Source organism: Tiliqua scincoides, chromosome 1, assembly GCF_035046505.1.
Source record: "Tiliqua scincoides isolate rTilSci1 chromosome 1, rTilSci1.hap2, whole genome shotgun sequence".
In the NCBI taxonomy this organism is placed as follows: Eukaryota; Metazoa; Chordata; class Lepidosauria; order Squamata; family Scincidae; genus Tiliqua; species Tiliqua scincoides.
In genome coordinates, this window is record NC_089821.1 from 236,676,136 (window position 1) to 236,702,588 (window position 26,453).

The 26,453-nt window shown below is 42.0% G+C and overlaps 1 protein-coding gene and 1 pseudogene across 4 annotated transcripts in view; one reads left to right on the forward strand and one right to left on the reverse strand.

The window, feature by feature from the left end:
* The window catches only part of CRIM1 (cysteine rich transmembrane BMP regulator 1), a 184,175-nt gene that overhangs the window by 108,020 nt on the left and 49,702 nt on the right, over positions 1-26,453 (forward strand). For all 4 annotated transcript variants that reach the window (XM_066611539.1, XM_066611540.1, XM_066611542.1 and 1 more), the window contains 4 exons: positions 6,668-6,788; positions 11,506-11,627; positions 21,885-22,067; positions 25,954-26,151. In XM_066611539.1, coding sequence (XP_066467636.1) covers positions 6,668-6,788; positions 11,506-11,627; positions 21,885-22,067; positions 25,954-26,151 — 624 coding nt within the window. The remainder of the gene's footprint in view (positions 1-6,667; positions 6,789-11,505; positions 11,628-21,884; positions 22,068-25,953; positions 26,152-26,453) is intronic.
* Positions 6,326-6,442, reverse strand: LOC136637135 (5S ribosomal RNA; annotated as a pseudogene).

Consider the following 26,453-nt stretch of genomic DNA (forward strand, 5'->3'; position numbering starts at 1 on the left):
TGCAACTCTGAGGTAAGGGAACAAACATTCCCTTACTTTGAGGAGGTCTTTGGGAGTGCCACCCAACTGCAGGATGCATCACACGTCCCATTGGCACCGCTAGGCCAGTGCTGGAAAGCACTGACATAAGGGATTAGGATTGCACCCTTTGTGTCATGAGTTTTAACTAACAAAATGTTTCTTGTTGTAACTGTTTTTGGATAGAAATAGCCTTTATCTTTTTGCTATCATAGACATTTAGTTTTTCTACCACTGCAGGATGCTTATTAAGCCATTTCTGCCCATTGTTTCATATACACAACAGGGATCAAATGTGTACACCTGTGGGCTGAGCAGAAATGGGTTAATGCTTATTTATATGTAAAATGATACAATATACGTACATATATATTTGTATATGTTATTTTACATATTAGAGTCATGGCGCCATTCACTGCTGGCATGTGGGGTTGGTTTTTATCTAATACAGTGTTTCTCAACTTTTGTCCTCAGCTGTACCACTTCACATGGTCCACCTATTCAAAGTACCACCAGAAGTAACTGGTGATGACATCATTGCCAGTTACATCTAGATTGGGAGGCCAGATGCAACATAGCAACCACTAATAAAAGAGGCTCAGAGTGGACAGGACGGCTTTTTTGAGCATGGGAAAGCATGCTTTGAAGCCTCCTGCCTCTACTTGTTGTGTCGTGTTCCTGGTCTCGCTGCTGGGCAGCAGGGGTCCAAGGGTCCTGCAAGTACAACCAGACACTACCTCAAGTACCACTGGTGGTACCCATACCGGTAGTTGAGAAACACTGGTCTCAACTCAAAACTCAAACCTGAAAAAAGTTGTCTGGCTTCTAAACTTTCGGGCTGGCTATTAGATCCAAAGCAAATTTGTCTAGCCCAATACTAAGTGCTGTATGTGTTCTCATTTCACCATCAAGAAAATTCTAAGTACTATTCTTAATACAAACCATAGTATAATTACACTCATATAGACATGTTGTTCAGTGTGGGCCAAAAGTAGGTATACAGTATGATTCAGACTGTTTGTTGCAATTCTGTGAGATAATGAGTAACCAGATTTCTCACCAAGCAGACCTTCTTGATAAGATCATCTGATCTTATACAGAAACCCTGATTACAAATTATCTCACAGAATTGCAACCAACAGTCTGAATCGTACAATATACAGTACCTACTTTTGGCCTGCCCTGTATATGACACAGGCAACATGTGTCAGCATTCCAGGCCACATGATATACAAGCAAATGTTGCTTTGCGATGTTCTGACCAGCAGGGGACTGTAGATCACTGTCGTTGTCCCCAAGTCTACAGAAGGCTTCCCTAGGCCTCAGAATGCCTTATAAGGCAAAATAAGTCACTTCCCGTTTCCCAAGGAAACGGGAAGTTGTGATTTTTTGACTGGAGAGACCATTCTGAGTGGATGCGTGTGGCTTCTGTGAGACTCAGAAAAGCCTCTGGAGGCAAGAGCAGCAGAGCTCCCCTCAGCTTTGCAGGTTTAAAACAGGTTGCATACAGGTGCAACCTATTTATCCAGGGATTTTTTTATCTTCTGATTTTATCTTCCCTCAACTCAAATGGGGTTGGGGGAACTGAAAGTCGTACACACCTTTGCCTCCTTTGCCTTTCCCTTGCGTCTCGCTCCATTTCCAGGCAGCTTAAAACACTGCAAAAAGGCTGCCTCTCACAGGCAGGGAAATAGCCCTGGAGCCATGGAAGAGGTTCCCCTTTTGAAGGAACAGTAAGACTCCAGCCTACGGAAACAAAATAACCCAGCAAGCAAGTTTTCCCAGCAAGCCAAAGCATAAGATTTAGGCTACAATCCGATCCACACTTTCCTGAGAGTAATAATAATAACTAATAATAACTAGGTATTTATATACCACCTTTCTGGTCATCGGATTACTCCTCTGACTTTATTCAAGGTGGTTCACATAGGCAGGCATTTCTAAATCCCACAAGGGGATTTTTACAATCATAGAGGTTCTTTCTTTCAAGAACCAACAACATTTCAGATGGATCTTCCTGGTTTGGTCTCACTTCTGGCCTCCAGTTCTCCCACGCAGGCTGACAAGCAGTTCCATCTCTCACATGGAGGGCAGCCAAGATGCTTCTTACTCACACCAACAGCAGTTGGAATCACTAAACTTGGCTTGTCAGCTGCTTCAAGGTCTCGCCATTCTCGGCCGTTCAGGGAGCTGCCGGTGTCCTCGAACTGGCAACCTTCTGATGTTATCTTCGGGCTAACGGAGGCTCTACCCTCTAGACCAGACCTCCAATGCCAGGATGGTCATTGACTAGAATGGGGCTTACTTCTGAGTAGGCAAGGATAGGCCCAGGCTCTCAGGCTACAATCCGATACACACTTTCCTGGAAGTAAGCCCCATTGACTAGAATGGGGCTTACTTCTGAGTAGGCAAGCATAGGATTGGGCTCTCAGGCTACAATCCAATCCACACTTTCCTGGGAGTAAGCCCCATTGACTACAATGGGCCTTACTTCTGAGTAGAAATGCATAGGACTGGACTCTTAAAAGCTCAGCATCCCACCTGTGAAAGAAGCGGGGACAGCTGGCAATGGGGAGGGCTGATTACAGCAAGGAGGTGGGGGAGGCAATTGAGAACTGCCTTAGTTTCCTTCCAGCCCCAAATGTCAGACTGCAGCGTATTTGCATAACTCTATGGAATTTAGCATACTCGTTTTTTCTTAATGGTGCTGGATCACGGAATGGAACTCACGCGCATAAATAGGCTCCACCTGTAGTTTAACTTCCTGTATCACTTGCCGACGGGTGCGGGAATCCATCCCCATCATTAAGCAACGCACACCTATACCCAGAAAACCCTTGCTCTCAAGACAGGAAAATTAGGGGCCCCCCACCAACCACCCTCATATTTTTAGCATATAAATCTTCTGTTGTAGGTTACTGAAAGCTTCTCCTTTGCTCTGCTCTCTGTTCCATGATCTATACATTGCTGCTCTAATTCCTTTCCCATCCCCATGCTGACCCTGGCAAGCTACACAGCAGAAGGGCCAATCCCACTTGCACAGATTGGCCAGTGGTCTGGATGGATGTCCACCCAGTTGGCAGGAAAGCATGCTGGATAGATGGCTAGTGTATGAGGGCTGGTAGGCTCTGTAAAACTAGTGAAGATTCCAGAAATAGCCAGCCTTCCCAGCCTGCATGCTGTCTTTTGGAGGAGTCCTTGGAACATATATTCTCTTTAAACTGTGTTCTTCCTGCAGCAAGCCTCTCAATAGCAATTTGTATTGCCTCTGGTAACACAGGCCAACACACATTTTGCTTCCTTAAACGTTACACCAATTACTGGGTATATTTGGGGTGTCGATTCCAAAAATGGCATCCGTTTTGCCCTATCATGTCTAGTTTTGGAGACACGGCATAGCCTCTTTAGTGAATGGTTCAAGCAGCTTCCTCATGAGGATGCGTACACCATAGCTTCCTCATGAGGAAGCTGCTTGACCCATATCTCCAAATCTAGATGTGATAGGGCAAAACGGATGCCATTTTTGGAATCGGCACCCCAAATTCATATCAAACCACCATAAAGTTTGGGAAAAACTTTTCTGATCCTCAGTTTTGTAGGCCTGTGTAATTAGACAAAGAAGCAATTTTTAAAGTAGTTCTCTTATATTTAGCCAGGAAAGAGCAACTGTTCATATTTACCCCAGCATAGCTTTTTTTCTAGTGCTGCTTGCTCCATGTTTTTTCTGCATCTTTTTAGGTTCTGATTCCTTTGGTGATAGGCAACTGTTTATTTAGCAACATAAATTGTTTTTACAAATACAAATTGTTTTTAGAGCCTTTTAGAAAAGTAGTATATAACGTTATATAAAAATGTTAACAATTTTGTAAATAATAAAAACCTTATTTGTTATATAGTGTCATTGTTCCCAGACTTAGGGTTCAATCCTATGCAACTTTCCAGCACCAGTGTAGCCCCAAAATAAGGGAACAAACTTTCCCTCATATAGGAACTGAGGCTTCTGTTATCAGGTCAGTTCTGGGTCCATTTTTGTTATAAGGCAGCTATAATCCTTTGTGTACCATGTTAATAGTATACAGTTGCCCATTCAGTTCACCATGGAGATGGGTGAAATTGCCCTTTTTAGATGTGCTGGTTAGGAGGAACAGTGATGGCGTTTTGGGGCATAGGTCTATAGAAAACCAAACCACACAGACAGATATCTGCAGTTTACTTCTAATCATCATTGGTCAAAAAATGATGATGAACAAAAAAAGGGTTTGGTCAATACATTGATGAAGAGGGCTAAAAGGATGTCTGAGCTCCAACATCTACAAGGGGAATAGGAACATGTCATGAGGGTCCTACAACAGAATAGATAGTCCAAGAAGATGATAAACAGAGCACTAGTTCCAAAAAAGAATAATGCCTCCCAATTAGAGGAGTGGACCAATCAGACAATTTGGGTCTTTTTGCCCAATATCCAAGGAGTGACCAATCAAATAGGGAGAATTCTGGGTCATGCTGTCATGAAACCTGTCTTTAAACCAATGAGAAAGGTTCAACAATTCCTGAGATCTGCAAAGGATCTGAGATGTCTCTGGTACACACCAGGGGTTTATAGAATTCCCTGTAATTATGGCAAAGTGTATATTGGTACATCAAAAAGGTCTATTAAGATCAGGCTGAAGAAAAATCAGACATTGCCAGTTGGAGCAAAAAGACAAGTCAGCCATAGCCAAGCATCCTTTTAGTACAAGACACCAGATTAAATTTGCCCAGGCACTGGCAAAGGAACAACATTGGCAGACATGCACTTATAGATATCCAAAAACATCACAGGAATATGAATTAAAAAGAGGAGACCCTTAGCCTTAGTCATGCATGGACTCCTATACCTAAAAATACTAGAATTCTAAGTTTTAATGGTGACCAACGAGAAGTGTCAGGTACCTTTTAACAGTGAAGAGGGTGAAAGTAAGTAGATGAGTCAAGTGGTTAAGAGTATAATTAGAGTAATGAGAAAAAACAATCAGTTTTTTCAGTGAGCTGAAAAATCAGTGAGGTGAAAAATCACCAATCAGTGAGCTGATTGGTGGGGACCTCTTAGGTTCTGGGAGGTTCTGGCTATAACTGCCCTCCTTTTTACTCCTGCATCAGACTGGAGAGGGCTTATAATTTAGAAGACTGGATTTTAACTTGAACTGCCAGGGTTTTGATGTTTTAATTAGACCTTTACCTAGGGGTAGTTTGAGTTTTAAGTCTATCAGTAGGTTAATTTCTAGTTCTAAGTGTAGCAGTCTACAACTTTGCTCCTTAGTATTATCAGCATTTCAGGTGTGTTGTTCTCTGGTGGTGCCATGGCAGGGTCAGTTCTTGCAAATGAGAAGCTTTTCCTCTCAGGCCAGTCGGACCGAGGCTTCCTGAGGGGAGGCGCTACCAGAATCCCCAGACTGACCTTGCCTCGAAAGGCAGATGTTGGAGTCTTCCTGTGACTCCTTGAGCCACCTTCAATTTTTTTCAAGGGGCTTTTGCCCGAAGATCCCCAAACTGTTCCAGATCCTTTAAAAGACAACTAGGAGGCTGCAGAACCCCAGCAGCTCTTGCATGAAGATGATGACAGGCTGTTTCAGGCCACGTTTTTTCTGCTGTGCACCTGGCTGCCATCTTTTTTAGGCATGAAGCGCCTGGCTCAGCAAAGGACACACAGCATTAACAAGCCCACTTGCTTGCCCCCTCAGTGTGCAACCGCCATCTTGTTTTGACAATGTCCTACACTTGTGAGGGAGAAACATTATAGGTGAATCTAAACTTGCTGAATGTGGTCAAAAATCGTGAAAACTTTTTACTTCATTTCCTTAACTTGAGGAGGCCCCCATGACCGCCTTCCCACCGCAGGATGGGGGGCATGGCTAGTTGATACAGCTGCATTGGAAAGTTGGATAGAATTGGAACCTTATAGTCATAGTCACCACTTTTGCAACCTTGCTACTATGTGTGTATACAATTTGATCAATATGGTTGGCCAGCTCCATCTATAGGTGTCTTGTATCTATACTATGTAAGTGCAATTTACACACATTAATTTCATCACACATGTGCTAAGAAAAGATTATTCTTTCTCCTCAAAGTGGGATATAAGAATTACACATCTGTTGCATTTGAATTGGAATAAATGTGCCTACAGTCATAATTTATATCAACATAGGGAAATAAGATGTGCCTAATCTTGTTCCACCACATGTTTATGGATAGGCTTTCTGACTGTTCTGAGAATTCACATTTTGAGACTGGTTGGCAACCTTCAGTCTCAAAAGACTATGGTATAAGCCTACAGCACCCAGTATTCCCAGGCAGTCTCCCATCCAAGTACTAACCAGGCCTGACCCTGCTTAGCTTCCAAGATCAGATGAGATTGGGCATGTGCAGGGTAACAGTTGCTGTCCTGTTAGTTTACATAAGTGTCTGTCACCATTTGCAGTAATCTGGACACATTTACATTGAAATATTACCATTAACTTTTATACCATCAACAACTCTTTGCTCTGTCAGTAAGTGGAACAAAACTAAATGGAATGTAGTAAAAATACTAAGTGGAACAATACTGTCATTCTACCTAAAGCAAAATGAGATTTTAAACTTTTTATTTCTGATTTGTTTTTCCCAACAGTGTTCAGCGTAGACTGTAGTACGGTGGAATGCCCTCCTGTTCAACAAGTTGTTTGTCCCTTGGATAGCTATGAAACCCAAGTCAGGCTGACAGCTGATGGATGTTGTACTCTTCCTACAAGGTTTGTTACATGTTTGATATAAATTTCACAGTGTCTACACAAAAAGTTGCTACTGAAGAACCCAAAATTCGTTAGTAATTGAAATCCCAAAGATACATGGTGTGTTGAATATGGCTTCTTTCTTGATTATTTAAGTCTTTTTCTCAGTCATTGGTAATGAAGAACTGCTTGCATCTATGTTAAGCAATTGTGATATGTCAAAGTGTTAGAACTGAAATGGAAGAAGAAACATCTGCTTCCGCGTCTGGAATGTGTTTTATTTGAGAAGTTAGTGCCTCATAATAATTAAAATTCTTAAGGGAATATTAAAATATTATTTGTGTAAAATAAAAATAAGTAAATTTTTAGCTGATAGGTTTCATGTTTTTGTTAGTAACTTCGTAGGAAGGTAGTATAAAAATAACATGTTTTATAGAAAGAAACACTAGAAGATTAAACAGCTTTATTCCTGTTTAATGTCTGTGGTCCTTCTAAGTTCTGTATGTGTAGAATTTAAAGTTTGTGGCCTAGGGCAGAGGTTCTCAAACTTCTCAGGAGTAAAACTGCTGAGGTAAGTCTTTTGGGAGGGGGGGGATTGAAGGTAGCAACACAATCCCCAGGATCGCATCACTAATGGGGGCCAGAGGGTGTTTTTGTTTTTGTTTTTTTACTTACAGAGCTGCTGCAATGTCCAGGAAGTGCAGGGAGCCCTGTGCAGTCTCCACAGAGCTCCCTGAGACTTAGAATACTGAAAATAAGCTATTGCAAACCATACCAGAAGTGGTTTGCGATAGTTTATTTTAAGTATTCCAAGACTCGGGAAGCCCTGTAGAGGGCTGCACAGGACTCCCTGCACCTCCTGGGTGTTGCAGCAGCCCCCTGTGAGTGTAAAAAAAACCTTCACCCCCGTTAGCAACACGATCCTGGGAATCGTGTCTCCTGCCTTCCCCTGCCCCTTAAGGGGCCAGATACTGAGAGTCTCAGGCAGGGGCATTGTGATGACAGTTTGAGAACCTCAGGCCTAGGGGATACCATGAAATCTTTGGTTATGTTGGCAATGAGATATTTTCAGTAAATGATATAAAATGAAAACACATTTTCAGATTCAAGCCTAGTAGCTATAATTTGTGACATTTTAACGTCAAGTCTTGACTACAGCAGCGTGCACTGTAGGATACCTTTGAGTATCCAGAGATGAAACAAATCCTCAGGATTTGTATAGATCCTGAAAATATGCCCCCCCCCCCACACACACACACATCGAATGCTATACACCCCCTACCCCTTTCCCCAACTTTCATCATGAGGTTCCAGAGGATTGAAACCTCAGTTATGGAAGTAATGGTGGTAACTCCATTGTTAAAAACTTGTTCTCATAAACAGCTTTAAAATGATCTCTCTGGTTTTATGATTTTTGGAATTTCAGTTATGCCTCAAATAATATGGAGCTTTCATCCTTATCACTTTAAAATACAAATTGGTTGATAATTACTGATGGAAATGCACTATTAATCATAGCTCTCACTTCATTATTCCTTCTCTTTATTTCCTTCATAAGTCTCATCTGAGCTGACAGTTATTGCAATGAGAGAATAGTTGTTTAGCTTTTTTAATAATATTTTTACTTCATTATAATTTAGGACATAATTTACGATGACATAAAGCATCGTTTCTTCACACTAAGACTGGGCTTGCATACCACAAAGCCATGGTTTACTGTTATGTATACAAGCCATGGTAAGACTTGGTAAGCACACTAACTGGAAGGAATAAAGATTCACAGCTGTAATGCACTGCCAAAATATGGGAGGGGGGGAGCTGGTGGAATTGGAAAGGGGAGTTATTTTATATTCTGATGTGTTTTGACTGAAGCCAGTTTTGTCAAGGGATTAATGAAAAGTCAATACTAGTTTTTAGATCATCACTCAAAACAAAATACTAAGTTTAAGATGTATATTTGAATTATACCTAGTACACAATGAAATACCCTGTAAAATGCACGGAAAAGAACCATGAAAATATACAAAAGATGAAAGACCAAGGAATCTCGTGTAAACTTAAAAAAGTTGAGCAGCATACCCAAACAAAACTAGAAGCACTCTTTTTGCAATCATCAATGCCCTCTCTGCATGTAGGATTGGTTTTCTAACACACCTGCAGTTCATAAGCAAGAATGTTCTACATATTCTCAGTACAGCACGTAACCTAGAGGTAAAACTTCAGTAAACATATGAGCACTGAGAGAGCTTCCTAAGGAACCTTTAAAAAAGAAGAAAATACATAAACTAGTAATGGCACCAGCTACTGTTATCTGATGCCTGTAACCAAAAATGGGATTACAGGTTGAGACTCATTATTCACATGGGTTCTATTCCAAGCACACATTTGGATGGCAAAAAATGCACATAGTGTTCCAAGCACACATAGTGGATGGCACTATAGCAAATCAATTTAAAAAACAAAGTTTCTTTGCTCCAGTGATTGAAAAACAGCCCTGCTGACCTTTGTGATGTAAGATAAGAGTCATTAAGAAGACAATCCATCAATCAGTCACCACTCAGCCCCTCCCTTCACCAATGCCAAGTGATCACCTTTCTTTCATGTGCTCAGGGGGAAGGGAGGGGCTGCTGGAGAGAGAAAGATTGATGGATTGTCAGCCAGCTGCCCCCCCTCTCTCTCATTAAGGAGGCTATTGTTAAAGGACTGTTCGGTTTTTTAAACTGATTTTAAAGGGATGCATTTTTCCTCTTCTCCAGGGATCAGCATATTCCTTCTCATTTGCAGGGGCCATTCGTGTTGAGTCAAATCCGTGTATAAAAAATCCATGTATAAATAAGCTGGACCTGTATTTCGAAATAATAACAGAAATTACACAGTTTACTCTTTTAATGATTATAATGTAGAAAGTGATGAACTGGAGTTTGGTTTCTCTGTTTTGTGTGAATAATTCAAGTGTTTTTGTTTGAAGCGTATTTGTGAAGCTTGTGCTTGAATGAGCATTGTCTGAAGTTTGTTGTACCTTTCTCCTTCTTAAAGTACTTTCATGCTGTTAGATATCTAAGGGTCCAGTGTTATCTGGACAATCTGAAACTTTCCAGCAGCACAAGGCCCTTTACTGCCGTAAAGCTGGGCCACTGTCACACATTTCCACTGTCATGCATTGCAACTGCTGCAAAAAACAAGAGGTATGCTGTGTGCAGCAGCAGCTACCAGAGGCTCTGCTGGTAAGTTGGCAGCAGGGGGAGGCGGTGGGGAGAGGAAGTAGGAGGTCGGTCTCAGGAGCATCAGCATGTGTCAGGATCTTACCCTCACTTTTGGAACTCTAAAGCTTTAAAGAAATCAGAGCTTCTGAAGCTTATAGCATCGTAGACCAGGTCAGGAGATACAGCCAGAGTGTAGATACCAACAATACTTTCCCCTCTCCAGATACAATTAGCTGGTGTGGGTTCAAGGGGACACCATAGGCTACCAGGAGGCCTGGATAGTTGTCATCCTTCAGTCTCGGAAGACTATGGTATAGCACTCTGAATAGTGGTTCCGGAACAGTGTCCTCTCCAGTGCGCGAAGCCTGGGTAAAGTAGATATGGAGGATAGACTGTTACCCATGCAGCAAATCCCCCCTCTCCATATCACTGAAATGGTCCAGTGGAAAAGCAGAAGCCAGTACGGTTGGTTCTAGCGGCGTCGCAGGAGTTGCCGGAACGTGACTGTGTTCAGCCATGAACTGCCTCAGGGTCTCCGGCTCCAGATTTTGCCTCGAGGTTGACTCCTGAAGCCTTTTCCATAACTGGATGTAGCCACAAGGCAGTGGAGAGTTGGGATCAGAGTTTTCCTTCTCTCAGATGAGCTGCCTTCCCAGGCTAACGAGTCCCATCTACCCAGGAAGCCTAGGCATTGGTAAATAGAAAATATTTTTTAACTCTGGCAGGTCTCCTGATTGCCCCCTCCCTACCGCCATTGAATGCAGCTCACATTGCAGCTACATCATCAGTAATGGTAGGAGATAGGATTGGACAGCTAGGAACTTACTCCTAAGTATCTCTACAAGTTTATTAAACTTTTGGACTGATAGAGGCAGTTGAGGTTTAGTATGCATGCAAGTATGTTTGAATAACTACAAGCCAAAAATAGTCTGGAGTAGGAACATAGACACATTGTATTGTTTAGTTTGGAGTCAATGTTGCTAAACTAGCCTAGATAGGTATATAAGATCTGAGGGTGAACTTTAAGAGTTGACAAGTGAGTTTGTGATACAATGTTTATAACTTGTAATAGGTATTATATAAATTTTGTTTATTCTGATACTTTTTCTTATGCACACCATATAAAAATAAAAACCACATCACCAGATGTGAGAGTGATTTTTCTAGAGATGGTGATAAGTGAAAATGTTGTTAGTTTTGAAGGAAACATGTTTTATAATTTTGTGGCTCTATCATATTGGTACTGTAATATAGATATGTTATTTACATTTTTGCTGACTAGGACTTAAGGCCTTTCCATGCATTCACACACCTCGAGCTGACTTGGTATTTGGAACACTAGTCTTCTGATCAGAGTTAATGGCGTCTATTGGAACAAGTGTTAAATCTTGTTTCCTTTGTTGTCATGTTGTATTTTTATTATGTAACCGCAAGAAACCAGTTTACTGTCACCAACTGTTTTCTCCCTTGTTTGTGCTTATCCCCCTCATATGTTGCCTCACTTATTTATGGAGCTTTTAATGCTTCGGTTTCAGGTGCGAATGTCTCTCTGGTTTATGTGGTGTTCCGAAATGCGAGGCAGGCTACATTCCCAAAATACTGTCACGTGGAGATGGAACACCTGGCAAGTGCTGTGATGTCTTTGAATGTGTCAATGGTATGTGATGTTCATAGTGTACTTCAGCTGAACATTTTGAGGTGATAGGCAATGAATAATTTTATCATGCTGTCTTATGTGAGACATAAGAAAAACTCAGAAATAATATAGCAGCTTCTAGGTCATTCTAGCTTCTAGGTGATTGTTGCCCAGTTCTTCTTAAACTTTATGTGGTTAGGTTTTGTTTATAAATGAACGCCCTTAATTCTTATATTGAAATTAGTAGAGCATGCCAGCACACATTGTTTGGATCTCCAGGGCAAGCATGTTGCCTGGACCTTTAGCTAGAAAATAGTGGGGTCAGAGATTCCGATTGTGCCTATATGCTGTATTCTAAGCCAGATATTGCAGTCACTGATCTAAAACTGATCAGATCATTGATATGAAGATGTTTTCCCATGTATCCCTAGTTGCTACCTACTTTAAACCAAGTTGTTAGTAAGATCTAAAGTATCTCTTTAGGCAAAACACTTCTGATCACAAAGAAAAATGAATTCTACTGCTTAATAATTGGAAACCTGGCAACATCTAAAATCTCCAAGCACCACTACTTTAAATATGATGTATATGTCTTATGTTTAATTGTTTCAGTGCCAAAAACTTTGCTATGTGTGGAAGTACCCAGATCCAGAATGTGATTAACAGAACATCTGCATGTATTGTCTGTAATCATTATTGCATGTAAAAAATACCTAAAAGTAAACTGATATTTGAGTGAGTTTACTAAAATTTGTCATCCTAAGTTGTACCAGTTGATGACATATCTGGTTTAGGTCTGTGGACTAACTCCCACAAGTGTTCTAAGACGCTTATTCAAGAATGTTGTCCTGATAATGAAGCCGTTAAACTACAAATCAAGCTATGCCAGTCATTAACAAGGTGGTTGCAGTTTAGGAACCATGAACTGCATTAATATTACATTATTTGGTTGTTTGCAAATTATACAACTGCTTCTTTGCATCCTGTGTAGAAAATTAAATCTTCACAGCTAAATTCACAACGATATACACATTCAAAAGATTTATCAGGGACGCTTGAAAACCAATCTGTTTTTCGTAATGCAATACATTTCTTAAACTATTCTGGTAAATGTTGACTTTTCTTGTTCATCATACTGGTCCTCAAGATTAGTTTCTTTATGTAGGTAGAAGGGCTTTATGTGTGTGTGTTTGAGACAGAAGCATAAGGATCTTTAATAATAGGGAACACTTTATTTATGCAGAATTTTTATCCCCATTTTCACAGGTTATTTGGTTGAAGGCAGTTCACAATAAGCAAGATACCAAAATAAAATCATTACCTACACTATGTAACACAATCAATAAATCCATATCAAGCAGAAACCATAACAATATTACAAATCAATTCATCAGTAATTTGTCAGTATACAGTTAAATTAAACAATGAATCAATTTAATACATTGTTTAAGCCAGTTTAATTCCATGTCTCTGTCGACAATACCTATCAACCTGACCCCAGCTGCATACCACAACCAGTAGAAATTTTAAAAACCACTTTAAACTCCCATCCACAAGTGGCAGTTTAACCCCATATCAGTATAAAGTGTTAAATACCAGAGAGTCTAAAATAGATGAGATAAGGCAATGCTCTCAAAATAAATTTATACCACAAATCAGTTTAATCCTTTTACAATTTCATTATGGCATCAGAAAGAAAGCACAGGTCTCCTGTTAAGGGCCCTTCATTTCCATATGAGCCCAGAGACCCAACCAACTAAAACTCTCACCAACAGCCAGAGAAATCCAGTACAACCAACAAGAGAAAAGGAAGAATCAAACATAACTTGTGAAAGAGACACCCATCCTCTTACCCCCCCCGGGGGGGGGCTCAAAACAGACAAATGGAAAAGTGAATGACCCCAAACCTTGTCTCAGTTCCCAAAGCTACAATCCTTTGGTATTGATACTTTTCATGCTTCAAGGTCTCTGTGCAGTCACCCTAATGGAATCTGCACAGAGCATCTTCAGAAAATTCTGGACCAGGAAAAATTCTGGGCCAAGAATTTTTGTACACTATCCTTCCCATTGGGAGCGAAGTATGATAGTGTGGATGACTTAGTGCTGTGGTTCCCAAACTTACTAGGGTCACAATGTCCCCATAGCCTCTTCTTTCTGACTCAGCCAGGTACCACCATCTTGAATTGCACAAGATCTCATGCAATCCAAAATGGTAGTGCCCAAGAGAGCTGCTTAGAGCGACATCTGGGAACATCCTGTGGTGCCCCTGTGAGTGCCGTGGGGCACAATTTAGAAACCATTGCCCTAGGGTGTGACAAGCACCTTCCTATTTAATAGCTTCTAAAAGTTGCATTATATGCAGCTTTCAGATAACTCTCTCATATTTTGAAGGGAAATCCTTGGAATGCAGCACAGTCAACGTTCATATCCATTCTTTTCTCCTATCAGTCTACTACTTTCCATTTTCTGTTTTTATTTATCAATTAAAAGCATCATCATCACCTCAGGTGGATGTTTCTGTCCAGCACTGGTTTTTTGTCCTTTTAATGGCTTATAGTTTGTCTCGCTTTCCATGTGGGCTACACCTTCTACATTCATAAAGCACTATACCAGCAATGTGTGCTCTATAGCCAGTTCCTTAATTGGTAGGATTGTGATGCAGGGGATTCTCATGTGGCAACACAACATTCTTGTCAGGTAAAGTAGTTTGCTAGCTTCCTTTGCTAGCTTCCTGTTACTTTGACTGCACGAACACCATGAAGGGGGGGAACAAGTTGCTTATCAGCAGCTGAAGTAGGTGCAGGCATACAACCTGTCCTTCTTTCCCCTCTGCTACTGTTTACCATCTGTTAACTGTTAGGAAAAAAACGGACATAATCACATCACTGCCTAGAGGGTCATGCGGCCCCCAGCTGCCAGAAGTTGGACCACCATGACCTAGATAATAATTATTGGTTGATCATAATTGTTGATCCAGTTACCCCTCCACATAATTACTAACACTTCATGTTCATAGCTACAAAAAAATAAAGCTACAGTAATTACAAGTGGGTTAATAACTACAGTGGAAACATAAATTGGGCAAAAAAAAAATCCAGATTGTAAATTATTTCCCAGTAGTATATAAAACATATGTTTTATAAGTAATGAATTCTTAGGTTGTCTGGCAACACCAAGTTACTGGACAGTATGAGGCCATCCAGAACACAAGAATTTAAAAGGCAGAGAAGCAGTACTTTACAATAAAGTATTCTTTACAGATATTGGAAAATGTACAGAATTGGCCCATATCTTTGTGTTCATTTTTTGATTATATTTATATGATTATAAAATCATGGGGGAGGGAACTATTTTGGTTACCCTATATAATCCTGTTACTTAGAGTGAGTAAGCATTAGTTTATCTTTCTTAAGCTCCAGTGAGTTTTAGATGCTGGCCTGGTCTGGTAGTGAGCTAGGTCCAGGTGAAATGTGGCCATCCCCACCCCTAGCTACCCCACACTTCTGTTGAAAAAGACAGAGGACAGGACCAGGGACTGGAAGGAAGAAGCAGAGCAGTCATTTCCATATTTCCATTCTTCCCTTCCAGCCTCTGTTCCTGCCCTCTTCCTTTTCTTCTTCCTTTTCTTCTTCCTTTTCCTTTTCTTCTTCTTCTTCTTCTTCTTCAGTTAAAAGCAGGGAATTGAGAATGTTGAGAGAAGAAGGATCACGATCGAAATCTATCGCTGCCACCGCCACCAAAGTGGTAACATTAAAAAATAATAATAAAAGGACCCTCTGGGGGATTGGTGTCTTGGTGCACAGTGTGGGAAGGAAGAGGAGAGAAAGTTGGGGCAGGGCTGGCAGCTCATCCTTCCAACTCAAACACTACAGATGCTTGTACTGGAAATGTGTTTTAACTTGAGCATCTCTTGTAAACATGATTTTAAACAACCTATCAAATACCAGAAACCAAACAGGATATTTCTGTAACTCTGTAGGAATGAAATTAGACTGCCACAGATAATATTTAATTTGTTGTTGGCAACCTTCGGTCTCGAAAGACTATGGTATCGCGCTCTGAATGGTGGTTCTACCACAGCATCTAGTGTGGCTGAAAAGGCCGATTCGGGAGTGACAATCCCATCCACACTGGGAGCAACTGTAGTGTGTCCCTGGTCTGTCTCCCTGGCTATGGGCCTTCCTTCTTTGCCTCTTTGCCTCAGTCTGTTGGCATAGTGTCTCTTCAAACTGGGAAAGGCCATGCTGCACAGCCTGCCTCCAAGCAGAACAATCAGAGGCCAAGTTTTCCCATCTGCTGAGGTTCATTCCTAAGGCTTTCAGATCCCTCTTGCAGATATCCTTGTAGTGCAGCTGTGGTCTACCTGTAGGGCGCTTTCCCTGCACAAGTTCTCCATAGAGGAGATCCTTTGGGATCCGACCATCGCCCATTCTCACGACATGACCAAGCCAACGCAGGCGTCTCTGTTTCAACAGTGTATACACGCTGGGGATTCCAGCTCATTCCAGGACTGTGTCGTTTGGAACTTTGTCCTGCCAGGTGATGCCAAGGATGTGTCGGAGGCAGCGCATGTGGAAAGCGTTCAGCTTCTTCTCCTGTTGTGTGCGAAGAGTCCATGACTCGCTGCAGTACAGAAGTGTACTCAGGACACAAGCTCTGTAAACCTGGATCTTGGTATGTTCCGTCAGCTTCTTGTTGGACCAGACTCTCTTTGCAAGTCTGGAAAACGTGGTAGCTGCTTTGCCGATGCGTCTGTTTAGCTCGGTATCGAGAGAAAGAGTGTCAGATATAGTTGAGCTAAGGTACACAAAGTCATGGACAACCTCCAGTTCATGCATAGAGATTGTAATGCAGGGAGGTGAGTCCATATCCTGAACCATGACCTGTGTTTTCTTCAGGCTGAGTGTCAGTCCAAAGTCTTGGTAGGCCTTGCTAAAACAGTTCATGAGCTGCTGGAGATCTTTGGCAGAGTGGGCGGTGACAGCTGCATTGTCCACAAAGAGGAAGTCACACAGACATTTCAGCTGGACTTTAGACTTTTCTCTCAGTCTGGAGAGCTTTCCGTCTGATCTGGTCCGGAGATAGATGCCTTCTGTTGCAGCTCCAAAGGCCTGCTTCAGTAGGACAGCGAAGAAAATCCCAAACAAAGTTGGCGCAAGAACACAGCCCTGCTTCACTCTGCTTCAGATGTCAAAGGGGTCTGATGTTGAGCCGTCAAAGACTACAGTGCCCTTCATGTCCTCGTGGAAGGACCTGATGATGCTGAGGAGCCTGGGTGGACATCCGATCTTGGGGAGAATCTTGAAGAGGCCATCCCTGCTGACCAGGTTGAAAGCCTTTGTGAGATCTATAAAGGCTATAAAGAGTGGCTGTCGTTATTCTCTGCATTTCTCCTGCAGCTTTCTAAGGGAGAATACCATATCGGTGGTGGACCTGTTGACTCGGATGGAATCCGCACTGCGATTCTGGATAGACACTCTCTGCAAGTACCTGGAGCTTCTTCAGTGCAACTCGGGCAAACAGCTTTCCCACAATGCTAAGGAGAGAGATACCATAGTAGTTACTGCAGTCACCCCTGTCGCCTTTGTTCTTGTACAGCATGATGATGTTTGCATCCCTCATGTCCTGTGGTACTCCACCCTCTCACCAGCAAAGACAGAGGATTTCATGCAGCTCAGTGACGATGATCTCTTTGCAGCACTTTAGGACTTCAGCAGGGATGCTGTCTTTCCCAGGTGCCTTGCCAGAGGCGAGGGAGTCCAGGGCCACGTGTAGTTCTGCTAGGGTTGGTTCACTGTCAAGCTCCTCCAGCACAGGCAGGCTCAATGAAGAAGTCGATGTTGTTCACTGCTTCCTCAGTTACTGCATTTTCTCAGGAATACAGCTCAGAGTAGTGCTGCACCCAGCGTTGCATCTGCTGCGCCCGGTCCTGGATGACCTCACCTGTGGCAGACTTCAGAGGGGCAGTTTTCTTCTGTGTTGGACCTAGGGCCTGCTTGATACCGTCATACATCCCCTTGATGTTGCCCGTGTCAGCTGCTATCTGTATCTGGGAACAGATTTGGAGCCTGTAGTCGTTAGCACATCTCCTGGCAGTCTGCTGGACTTTGCTGCGAGCAGCTCGGAGGACCTGCAGGTTGCGCTCACTGGGACAGGCTTTGTATGCTGCTAGAAGCTCTCTTCTTCTCCTCAATGACTGGTGTCAACTCCTCAGAGTGGGCTTCAAACCAGTCTGCCGTCTTGTTGGTCTTCTTGCCAAATATGGACAAGGCGTTGTTGTAAACGGCATTCTTGAAATGTTCCCATCTGTTGGATGCGTTTGCATCGACCGGGCCTGGAAGAGATTCCTCAAGCGCTCGTGCAAATTCCTCCACTTTTCTCTGATCCCGGGTCTTGCTCGTATCAATGCGAGGTCTTCCTTCCTTTTTTGTGTGGTACAGTCGCTTTGTGGCATCTCTCTTCTTAGCGTTGTAGGAAAGTTGTTTGCCCGAGTTGCACTAAAGAGGCTCCAGGTACTTGGGCCTGGGCCTGGAAGAGATTCCTCAAGTGCTCATGCAAATTCCTCCACTTTTCCCTGATCCTGGGTCAGAGTGAAACTGCAAATAAAGCGACTGTATCACACAAAAAAAGAAGGAAGACCTCGCATTGACATCCTGCTGCACACCAGGGAGTGGTCAGTGGTCAGTGTCGCAGGCAGCACCCTGATAACTGCGTGTGATGTTGATGCTGGGAAGGCTGGAGCGTCTGGTGAGAATCAGATCAAGCTGGTGCCAGTACTTTGATCTTGGGTGTCTCCAAGAGACTCTGCGTTGGGGCTTCGTGTTGAAGAAGGTGTTGCTGACGCAGAGACTGTGATGACAGCAAAGCTCTAGCAGGCGTTGGCCATTTTCGTTCATCCTCCCAGTGCCGAACTGACCTAAGCAAGTGGGCCACAAACTGTGATCAGTTTCTGTGCATGGGTAATATTTAATTATACCAGTGAGAACGAGGTCTAAGTAAACAAATAGTTCACTACTGGACTACAGATTTAACAACAGTGAAATTATGCTTACAGCTAGCTGCAAACTGAGTCTTCAGGAGTTTAATTAAGGAGTCTTCTTGTATTTTGTGAAACTTCCATTGATGTTGTGTGCTGCTAGTTTATGTATAAAACAACAACCCTGAACTCATGTAAGGAGGGAATGCGGTCACTAATATCCGAAATCATGTAGTTGTTCATGTAACGTATGTTTTTCTTGACTCTAAATATACTGTAAAGAACACCCATTTTCAAAAAGGCAACAGAAAAAAAGTGCAATAGAAAAATTATGATGAAAATATTCAGGCTGACAGTGAACATCTGTTACCCTGCACATGCCCAATCTCGTCTGATCTCGCAAGCTAAGCAGGGTCAGGCTTGGTTAGTACTTGGATAGGAGACCGCCTAGGAATAACGGGTGCTGTAGGCTTATGCCATAGTCTTTCGAGACTGAGGGTTGCCAACCAGTGAACATCGGGGAAAAACATTTATGTGGCAGCTGTTAATGATACCTCAGCAAAAACAAAATTAATAGTCTCTGACAATTGTGTCAAATATCTGAAGAGTATGTTACATAATATAGTAAAGGAAAAAGAACTTTCTGCTGATGATCTTGCAGAATTAAATTTTTAAAAAATGTCAGCCAAGGTTCATAGCAGTCAGAGAGATTGCAGTCTCATTTTTAAAAAATATCAAAGAAGGAGTATTTGTAGTTTTGTTGTTTCCCAAACATGATCTGACTTCTAGATGGTTGGATTAATCATTAAGATATCTTGGTTTTAACAGAGTTTAATCAACTTATAAAAACATGCTCTGGATTGCAATAGTTTTACAGATGTTTTGCAATTTCTGTTAATTAATCCAATGGTGTACTATCAAAACCAAATTGTACATGTGTTCATTGCAGTGCTCTGACTCCCTGCTGCATCAGTATAGACCATCCTTCAGAGGCTGGGGGAGGCACCTACTGTATCTGCAGATTCAAATATTTGTATAGGTTCTAAAATGGAACCGCCACGGATGGGGGGCATGCCTATACTACAGAAAGTCCTCACCTAAAGTTGTTCATTATAAAGAGAGGGGAAAAGAATAAATTCCTGGCCATGGCCTGTGTGGAATTTGCATGTTCTCCCCATGTCTGTATGGGCTTTCTCTGACCCAGAAAGCTCACATTTATTTTAATGTTTAGTATTAGAAGTGCTTTTGGTTTTTTATTTAGAACAGGGGTGTCCAAACATTTTGGCAGGAGGGCCACATCATCTCTCTGACACTGTGTTGGGGGCAGTGGAAAAAAAGAATCAATTTACATTTCAAATTTGAATAAATTTACATAAATGAATATATTAGAGATGGAACTTATATTAATGAATGAAGATCTTGCACAAACCAAGGCCAACCTTTCCTTTGCTGCTGCTGCTACATCACAGATGTGAAACAGCAAGCAGTGGAGGAAGCCCTCATCTCACAGCTCACGTGAGAGGTCAAACAGTTGGCCATCAAGCTGAGAGCAGTTGCATCGGGCCAGCATGGGCTCCAGCAAGTGTCCGGAGGGCCAGAGACTCATAGGAGACTGGGGGCTCCCTAAGGGCCGGATTGGGAGTCCTAGAGGGCCGCAAGTGGCCCCAGGGCCGGGGTTTGGGCACCCCTGATTTAGAACTTTGGTGATGTTTTTGTGACCAGAAATATTCTGTAGGTAAATAATTCTTGTTTATATATGTATCAACTACCCAATGGTAAAATTGGTTTCATCATAAGTCATTTCGCTTAAAGTTGCAGGTTCCAAGAACCTGTCGCCAACTTTAAGTGAGTACTTGCTGTATATAGCTTAGTAGTCATGCAAAAATTACCAGAGAATATAATTGCAAAGGATGGCATTTTCATACATACCCTGATTAATAACGGTTATTAGTGTTGCCTTACCTAGAGCCCTGCCCTATCTGGGCAAGTATATGAGTGCAGTACATGTGAACCTGAAGCTATAACTTAATGTACAAGTACCTATCGAGTAAACAACTGCAGCTTTTCACGCCTACAATCCCTTTTTAAAATGGCCTAGCAAGGTGTGATTAAAATTAGAGTTAAGTTCAAAGTAAGTGGTAGTTCTCATTTTACTTAAAGGAGCATTTGAAACCATCAATCTTGCTTTTGTTTCTCTCTCACTAAAAAAAAAAGTGTATATAGAGAGCATGCCCTGGATAGTATACCTGTATATAGAGAGCACGCCCATTCGTTTGCCAACATGATAGGATCTTGCACTAAAATGTAAAATTACCACACACACTATTACTACCCAACCCAACTATTACTACCCAACCCTATGCTAAGGATTTTGTGGTTTCTTGATGTACTAAAAGAAAGAAAAGGACATTGGTCATGATCCTGCAGCACCTGTCTGTGTGCACGCACATGTGTTTTCCCTGTTCTTTACTGTGAACAAGGGAAAACTCTAAGACAGCCATTTTCAACCACTATGCCGTGACACACTGGTGTGCTGCGAATGGTCCCCAGGTGTGGCATGGGAGTTTGGTGGAGGGTCATTTATTAGTAGGGCCATTGGAAGATATGAGCCCCCCCACCAACAGCATGGTGTGCCTTGTCAATTTTAGAACCTTGTCAGTGTGCCATGAGATGAAAAAGATTGAAAATCACTGCTCTAAGGCATAATGGGAAATTCCTATGTGTACGCTCATTGCTTTTTCTTTCATCGGAATTTTTTAGGACATTGAATTGCATTAATGTGTACTCTTCATCCATAGATTGACAGTATATCTAATTGGTACCTTATTCATATGCTGCTCTATGGCAGTTCTTACTTCTTTGTTTTAACTATACCTTCCTAGTGGCTAACATTTCCAGTTTTAAATTTAAGTGTGACACTTGCAGCCATCAATTTTCTGCATCAGACTTGCTTGAATGACTGCTAACAAAGTGTGCATGAGATTTCTTCCTTCAAGTGGAAGTAAATAAAATAAATACATATTTTTAAAAATTGGGTTTGTTCATGTTGGTACAATTTCAAAGGAGATGTAATTACATTAATAGTGTTCACGAAACCCAAATTTTTGATATCTACAAATGATGTGCTTTAAGTATCCTTGGTATACTTCAGTTAAACTGTTGTAATACGTCAGGGTCTTTATGAACAGGAGGCTAAGTCTTTGGCTCTGAAAGGCTTAGCTCCTGAAATTATCATAATTTATAAGAGTATAAATATCTAATTTTAGAATCTTGATCTGTTTTTGTTTGTTTGCTATTTCCAGAAGTGAAGCCAGCTTGTATATTTAATAGTGTGGAATATTACGATGGAGATATGTTTCGAATGGATGCTTGCCGGTTTTGTCGATGCCAAGGTGGAGTCTCTATTTGCTTCTCAGCACAGTGTGGTGAGCTGCATTGTGATAGATACTATGTACCAGAAGGAGAATGCTGTCCAGTATGTGAAGGTAATTTTTCTTAGAGAAGTGCCTTTTTTTCTCCCTCCCTCCATTTGTTTTTTATGTAGGTTGGGATCATTGGGAGTTATTTTAGTTTTGTTGATAAGCCTTGAGAGGAGTATGTGTTGGGGTGATGAGAGGGGTGCAAGTGGTGCTACTATTAATAGGGTGATGGACCAGAGGAGATGCAAAAGGCCACTGCAGGAGAAAGAATCATTCAGAGGCAGACTATCTTTCAGGCCCTTTCTCCATCCAGGGACCACTTGTGGTTGTGTGGTTGCCTTGGAGGATGATCTGCGTTGAGAACTGGACAGGGAGTGCTTCCTTGTTGGTCTTCTCAGCAACTTTTGACACCAGTAACCATGGTGTCCTTCTAAACAGATTGGCCACATTTGGGCTTGGAGAGTGTCACACAGGAATCTGTCTACATGAAAACACTGGGAGAGGTCATCTGATGATTTGGAACTGGGTATGATCAAGATGCTGATGGCACCCAACTCTCTCCTTTCCACCAATTATTAAGAAGGTGGTTGGAGTGCTGTCTGGAGGCAGTTGGGATCTAGATGACGGTTATTCTGAGACTAAACCTGGACAATACAGAAGTCATCCTGGTCTAGAAAACCATGACTTAGCATGCTGGATGGGATTGTACTCCCCCTAAGGGAGCAGGTGTGCAACCTGGAGATCCTGCTGGTTTCACAGCTGCTCCTACATGATCAGGTGGTGGCTGTGGCCCAGGGAGCCTTTGCCCAGCTTTGACTGGGGTGTAAGCTACAACCATACCTGAGTCAGTAAGATTTGGCTCCAATGATCTATTCCTTAGTTTCATCACACTTAAGCCCAAATCCTACCCAACTTTACAGCACTGGCATAGCATTGCCAATGGGACGTATGCTGTATCCTGCAGTTGAGTGGCACTCACGGAGACCTCAAAGTAAGTGAACATTTGTTCCCTTACCTCAGAGCTGCATTGCCCTTATGTCAGTGTTGGAAAGTGGGTTAAGATTGCGCCCTCAGGCTACTGTAACATGCTGTATATGGGGCTGCCCTTGAAGACATTTTGGAAATTGCAGATGGATCAGAATTTAATGGCTCATGTAGTTACTGGGGCTTGATGGTTTGATGTTGGGTTGCTTCTCCAACAACAGCACTGGCTGTTAATTCGCTTCCAGGCCCAATTCAAGTTGCTGGTTTTGACCTTCAAAGCCTTATATGGCCATACCAAAGTACCTTTGAGTTTGTGTACTCTCTTACAGTCTGTCTCATACCCTTAGGTCAGTGGTTCCCAAACTGTGGTTCGGGACCCAATAGTGAGTCACGACCAAAGGGTAGTGGAAAGATCAGATTACTAATTGCCTCAAACCCTCAGACTGTTTAAAAATCAGACACTGTAGCTGCTAATTACCCTGCAAATAGCATAACTTCTATAGTTTGCAGGCATGTGTAAATATAGGGAGATAAATGTTTTAGTAAATTTTTTCTGGTTATTTGTATAAATAAATAAATGGATGGATGAAACTATTATTTCTTTCTAAATTTCCTTTTTAAAGTCTGCTTAACCTAGGTGGGTACCAATAGAGTGTCATTTTAAAAAGTGTGTCCTGGTGCTTAAAAGTTTGCAAACAGCTACCTTAGGTCATTTGAGAGGACCTTGCTTAGAGTTGTATCATTATCAGAGGTAAAGAGGATGGCAGCAAAAATAGGGCCGTCTTTGTTGTGCCTCCAGAGCAGGGGTGTCCAAACTTTTGGGTAGGAGGGCCACATCATCTCTCTGACACTGTGTTGGGGGCCGGGGGGGGGAAATAATTAATTTGCATTTCAAATTTGAATAAATTTACATAAATGAATATGTTAGAGATGGAACTTATATGAATGAATGATGGTCTCACAATAGCTCAAGACCTATGAAAGGCCTTGCACAAAGCAAGGCCAGCCTTTCCTTTGCTGCTGCTGCTGCTGCCGCATCACAGTTGTGAAACAGTAAGCAGTGGAGGGAGCCCTCACCCCACAGCTCACATGAGAGGGTGAACAGTTGGCTGTCACGCTGAGAGCAGTTGCATCAGGACAGCGCGGGCTCCAGCAAGTCTCCAGAGGGCCAGAGGCCAGTCTCTCTGAGGGCCAGATTGGGAGTCCTCGAGGGCCGCAAGTAGCCCCAGGGCCAGGGTTTGGGCACCCCTGCTGCATAGGATCTATTATCAGCCCCCTCTGTGGAGCAGTTCCAACAAGGCTTAAAAATATTTCTATGTCACCTAGCTTTTGAGGGGAGATGGTATGTTCTTATTAATCTTATGTTATTTATGTTTATTTTATGCATTTTATAATCTTTATGTATTTTGATGTTGTGAGCTGCTTTGGGTATCCTTAGGGGAGAAAAGCCAGAATATAAATAGAGAAATAAATGCTGTATTTTCAGTTTGGTTTAAAAGTAGATGGATTCTAGAATTTAAAGTTAAATAAGGTGTTGTATCAGTAACATAATGGTTATGAGACAGCTAATATAGGGATATCATTCAGTCTTTTGATAACACAATAGTTTGGTTAATATAAAAATTGTTATTTTAGTCATACATCCTTGTAAGGGTAGTATTTCTTCAACTTATTAAAAGCAGTGATTGTCTGTATAACTGATAATACACTATATAAATATAATTAATTATTCGTAACGTTAAAGAACGTTATTGTTTACTTAATCTGGCACATTCAAACCCAAGGCCAGCTTTAGAATCTTGGGGGGGGGCACCACTACAGGGGCCCCCAGTAACCAGAATGAGTGGCAGTGGCAAGGCACCCGGCACCAGCCTGACTGCCAACTGCTTCCGGGATGCAATTTCAAACCAATTGGATCCAAGGGTGGGAGAGAGGAAGGGCTGTCCAGTGGCAATGCTTTGCTCACCATGCTCTCCTTGAGATGCCTTGGAATGGAAGATTCCATGCCAGAGCATCAGCTACAGAGCAAGGTACTGGTTGTGGCTGCAGTGTGGGGCCCCTCCAGGTATAGGAGGCCAAATTGGTCAGATTTCCCTAAGGCTATCCCTTTTCAAAATCATGCCACCTTCCATGCTTCCACACCACACCCTTTTATCACTGATGAGGCATTAATGTCTTCAATTACCTGAAAGTGGAATCAAAGCAATGGTTTTGCTCAGCAATTTATATAGCATTGTTATCCAGCAGTACATAGCCGAGATCCTCCTTTAATGTTTACTTGGATGTAAGTTCTACTCAGTTAAAGTTCCAATCAAAGCTATTTGAAAACTTTCTCTTTCTGGTTCAACTGACTATATTGCTTCCTCATTCAGTGAGAGTGGGTTACCTTTCTCTCCCCATTTCTTTTCTTAGTAGTGCAAGAGTGCTGCTTTACCAGTAAATTTCATTTTTAAATAAATGATAAGTAAAGCCCTTCCCCTTTACACAATAAATGAAACTGATATTAGGGCAATTTAGAGAGGCTGTTCAAGGGGGAAATTGGAGGCTTTTCAAGCTGATCCCCAAGCTGCACTGGTAGGGAAGCAACTAAGTCTTTAAATAGGAATTCAATTTTTAAAGTGCAGAAGCCCTGGAAAGCCTACATATGGCTTTTTTTCTCCATGCTGGACAGGATGGCACAAATGTTCCAACCTTTAAAAAAAAGTTGGCTATTCGAGTTCCCAACAGAAAAGGAAATAGGCTGGAGAAAACAATTGGAGGGTAAAGGTTTGGTGATGGCATCCCATACATCACCCACAGAAATGAAGAATTGTAATTCCATAGTAAACTTCTAATCAGGAAAGCATTCTTTTTTGTTGTATGGATATAACTGTGGCCTAATAATATCACTTTTAACTCAACTGTGTTAACATAGCATGTGTATTTAACGGACTGCAGATGGATTTAACAGTGATGTCTTTTGTTTTAGATTCTGTTTCTCCAGTTAGTAACCCTGCTGGCTGCTATGCAAATGGTCAGATTCAAGCCCATGGTGATCGCTGGAGGGAAGATGACTGCACTTTCTGCCAGTGTATCAATGGAGAGTCTCACTGTGTTGCCACCGCCTGTGGACAGAGTTGCTTGAATCCTGTAAAAGTGCCTGGGGAATGCTGTCCAATGTGTGAAGGTCAGATATTGAAAGCTAAAATATCATTTTTGCACAGAAAACGTAATAGATATGATTTCAGAGGTGGTGCTACTTCAGCTATATTTTTTTAAATTTTTGTTTAAGTTATAAAGATGTTTGATGTATGTATTAGCCTTCTCCTCTGCAATGGAACTCAGAGGGAGGTGGTACCATTAGAAGTGGTGGTTTTTCCCTCACTGGAAATCTTCAAGCAGGGGCACAACAAGCACCTGCTCAAGATGCTCTAGGATTTCCTGCTACAGGCAGGGGGTTGGATTAGATGACCTTTTAGGTACCTTCCA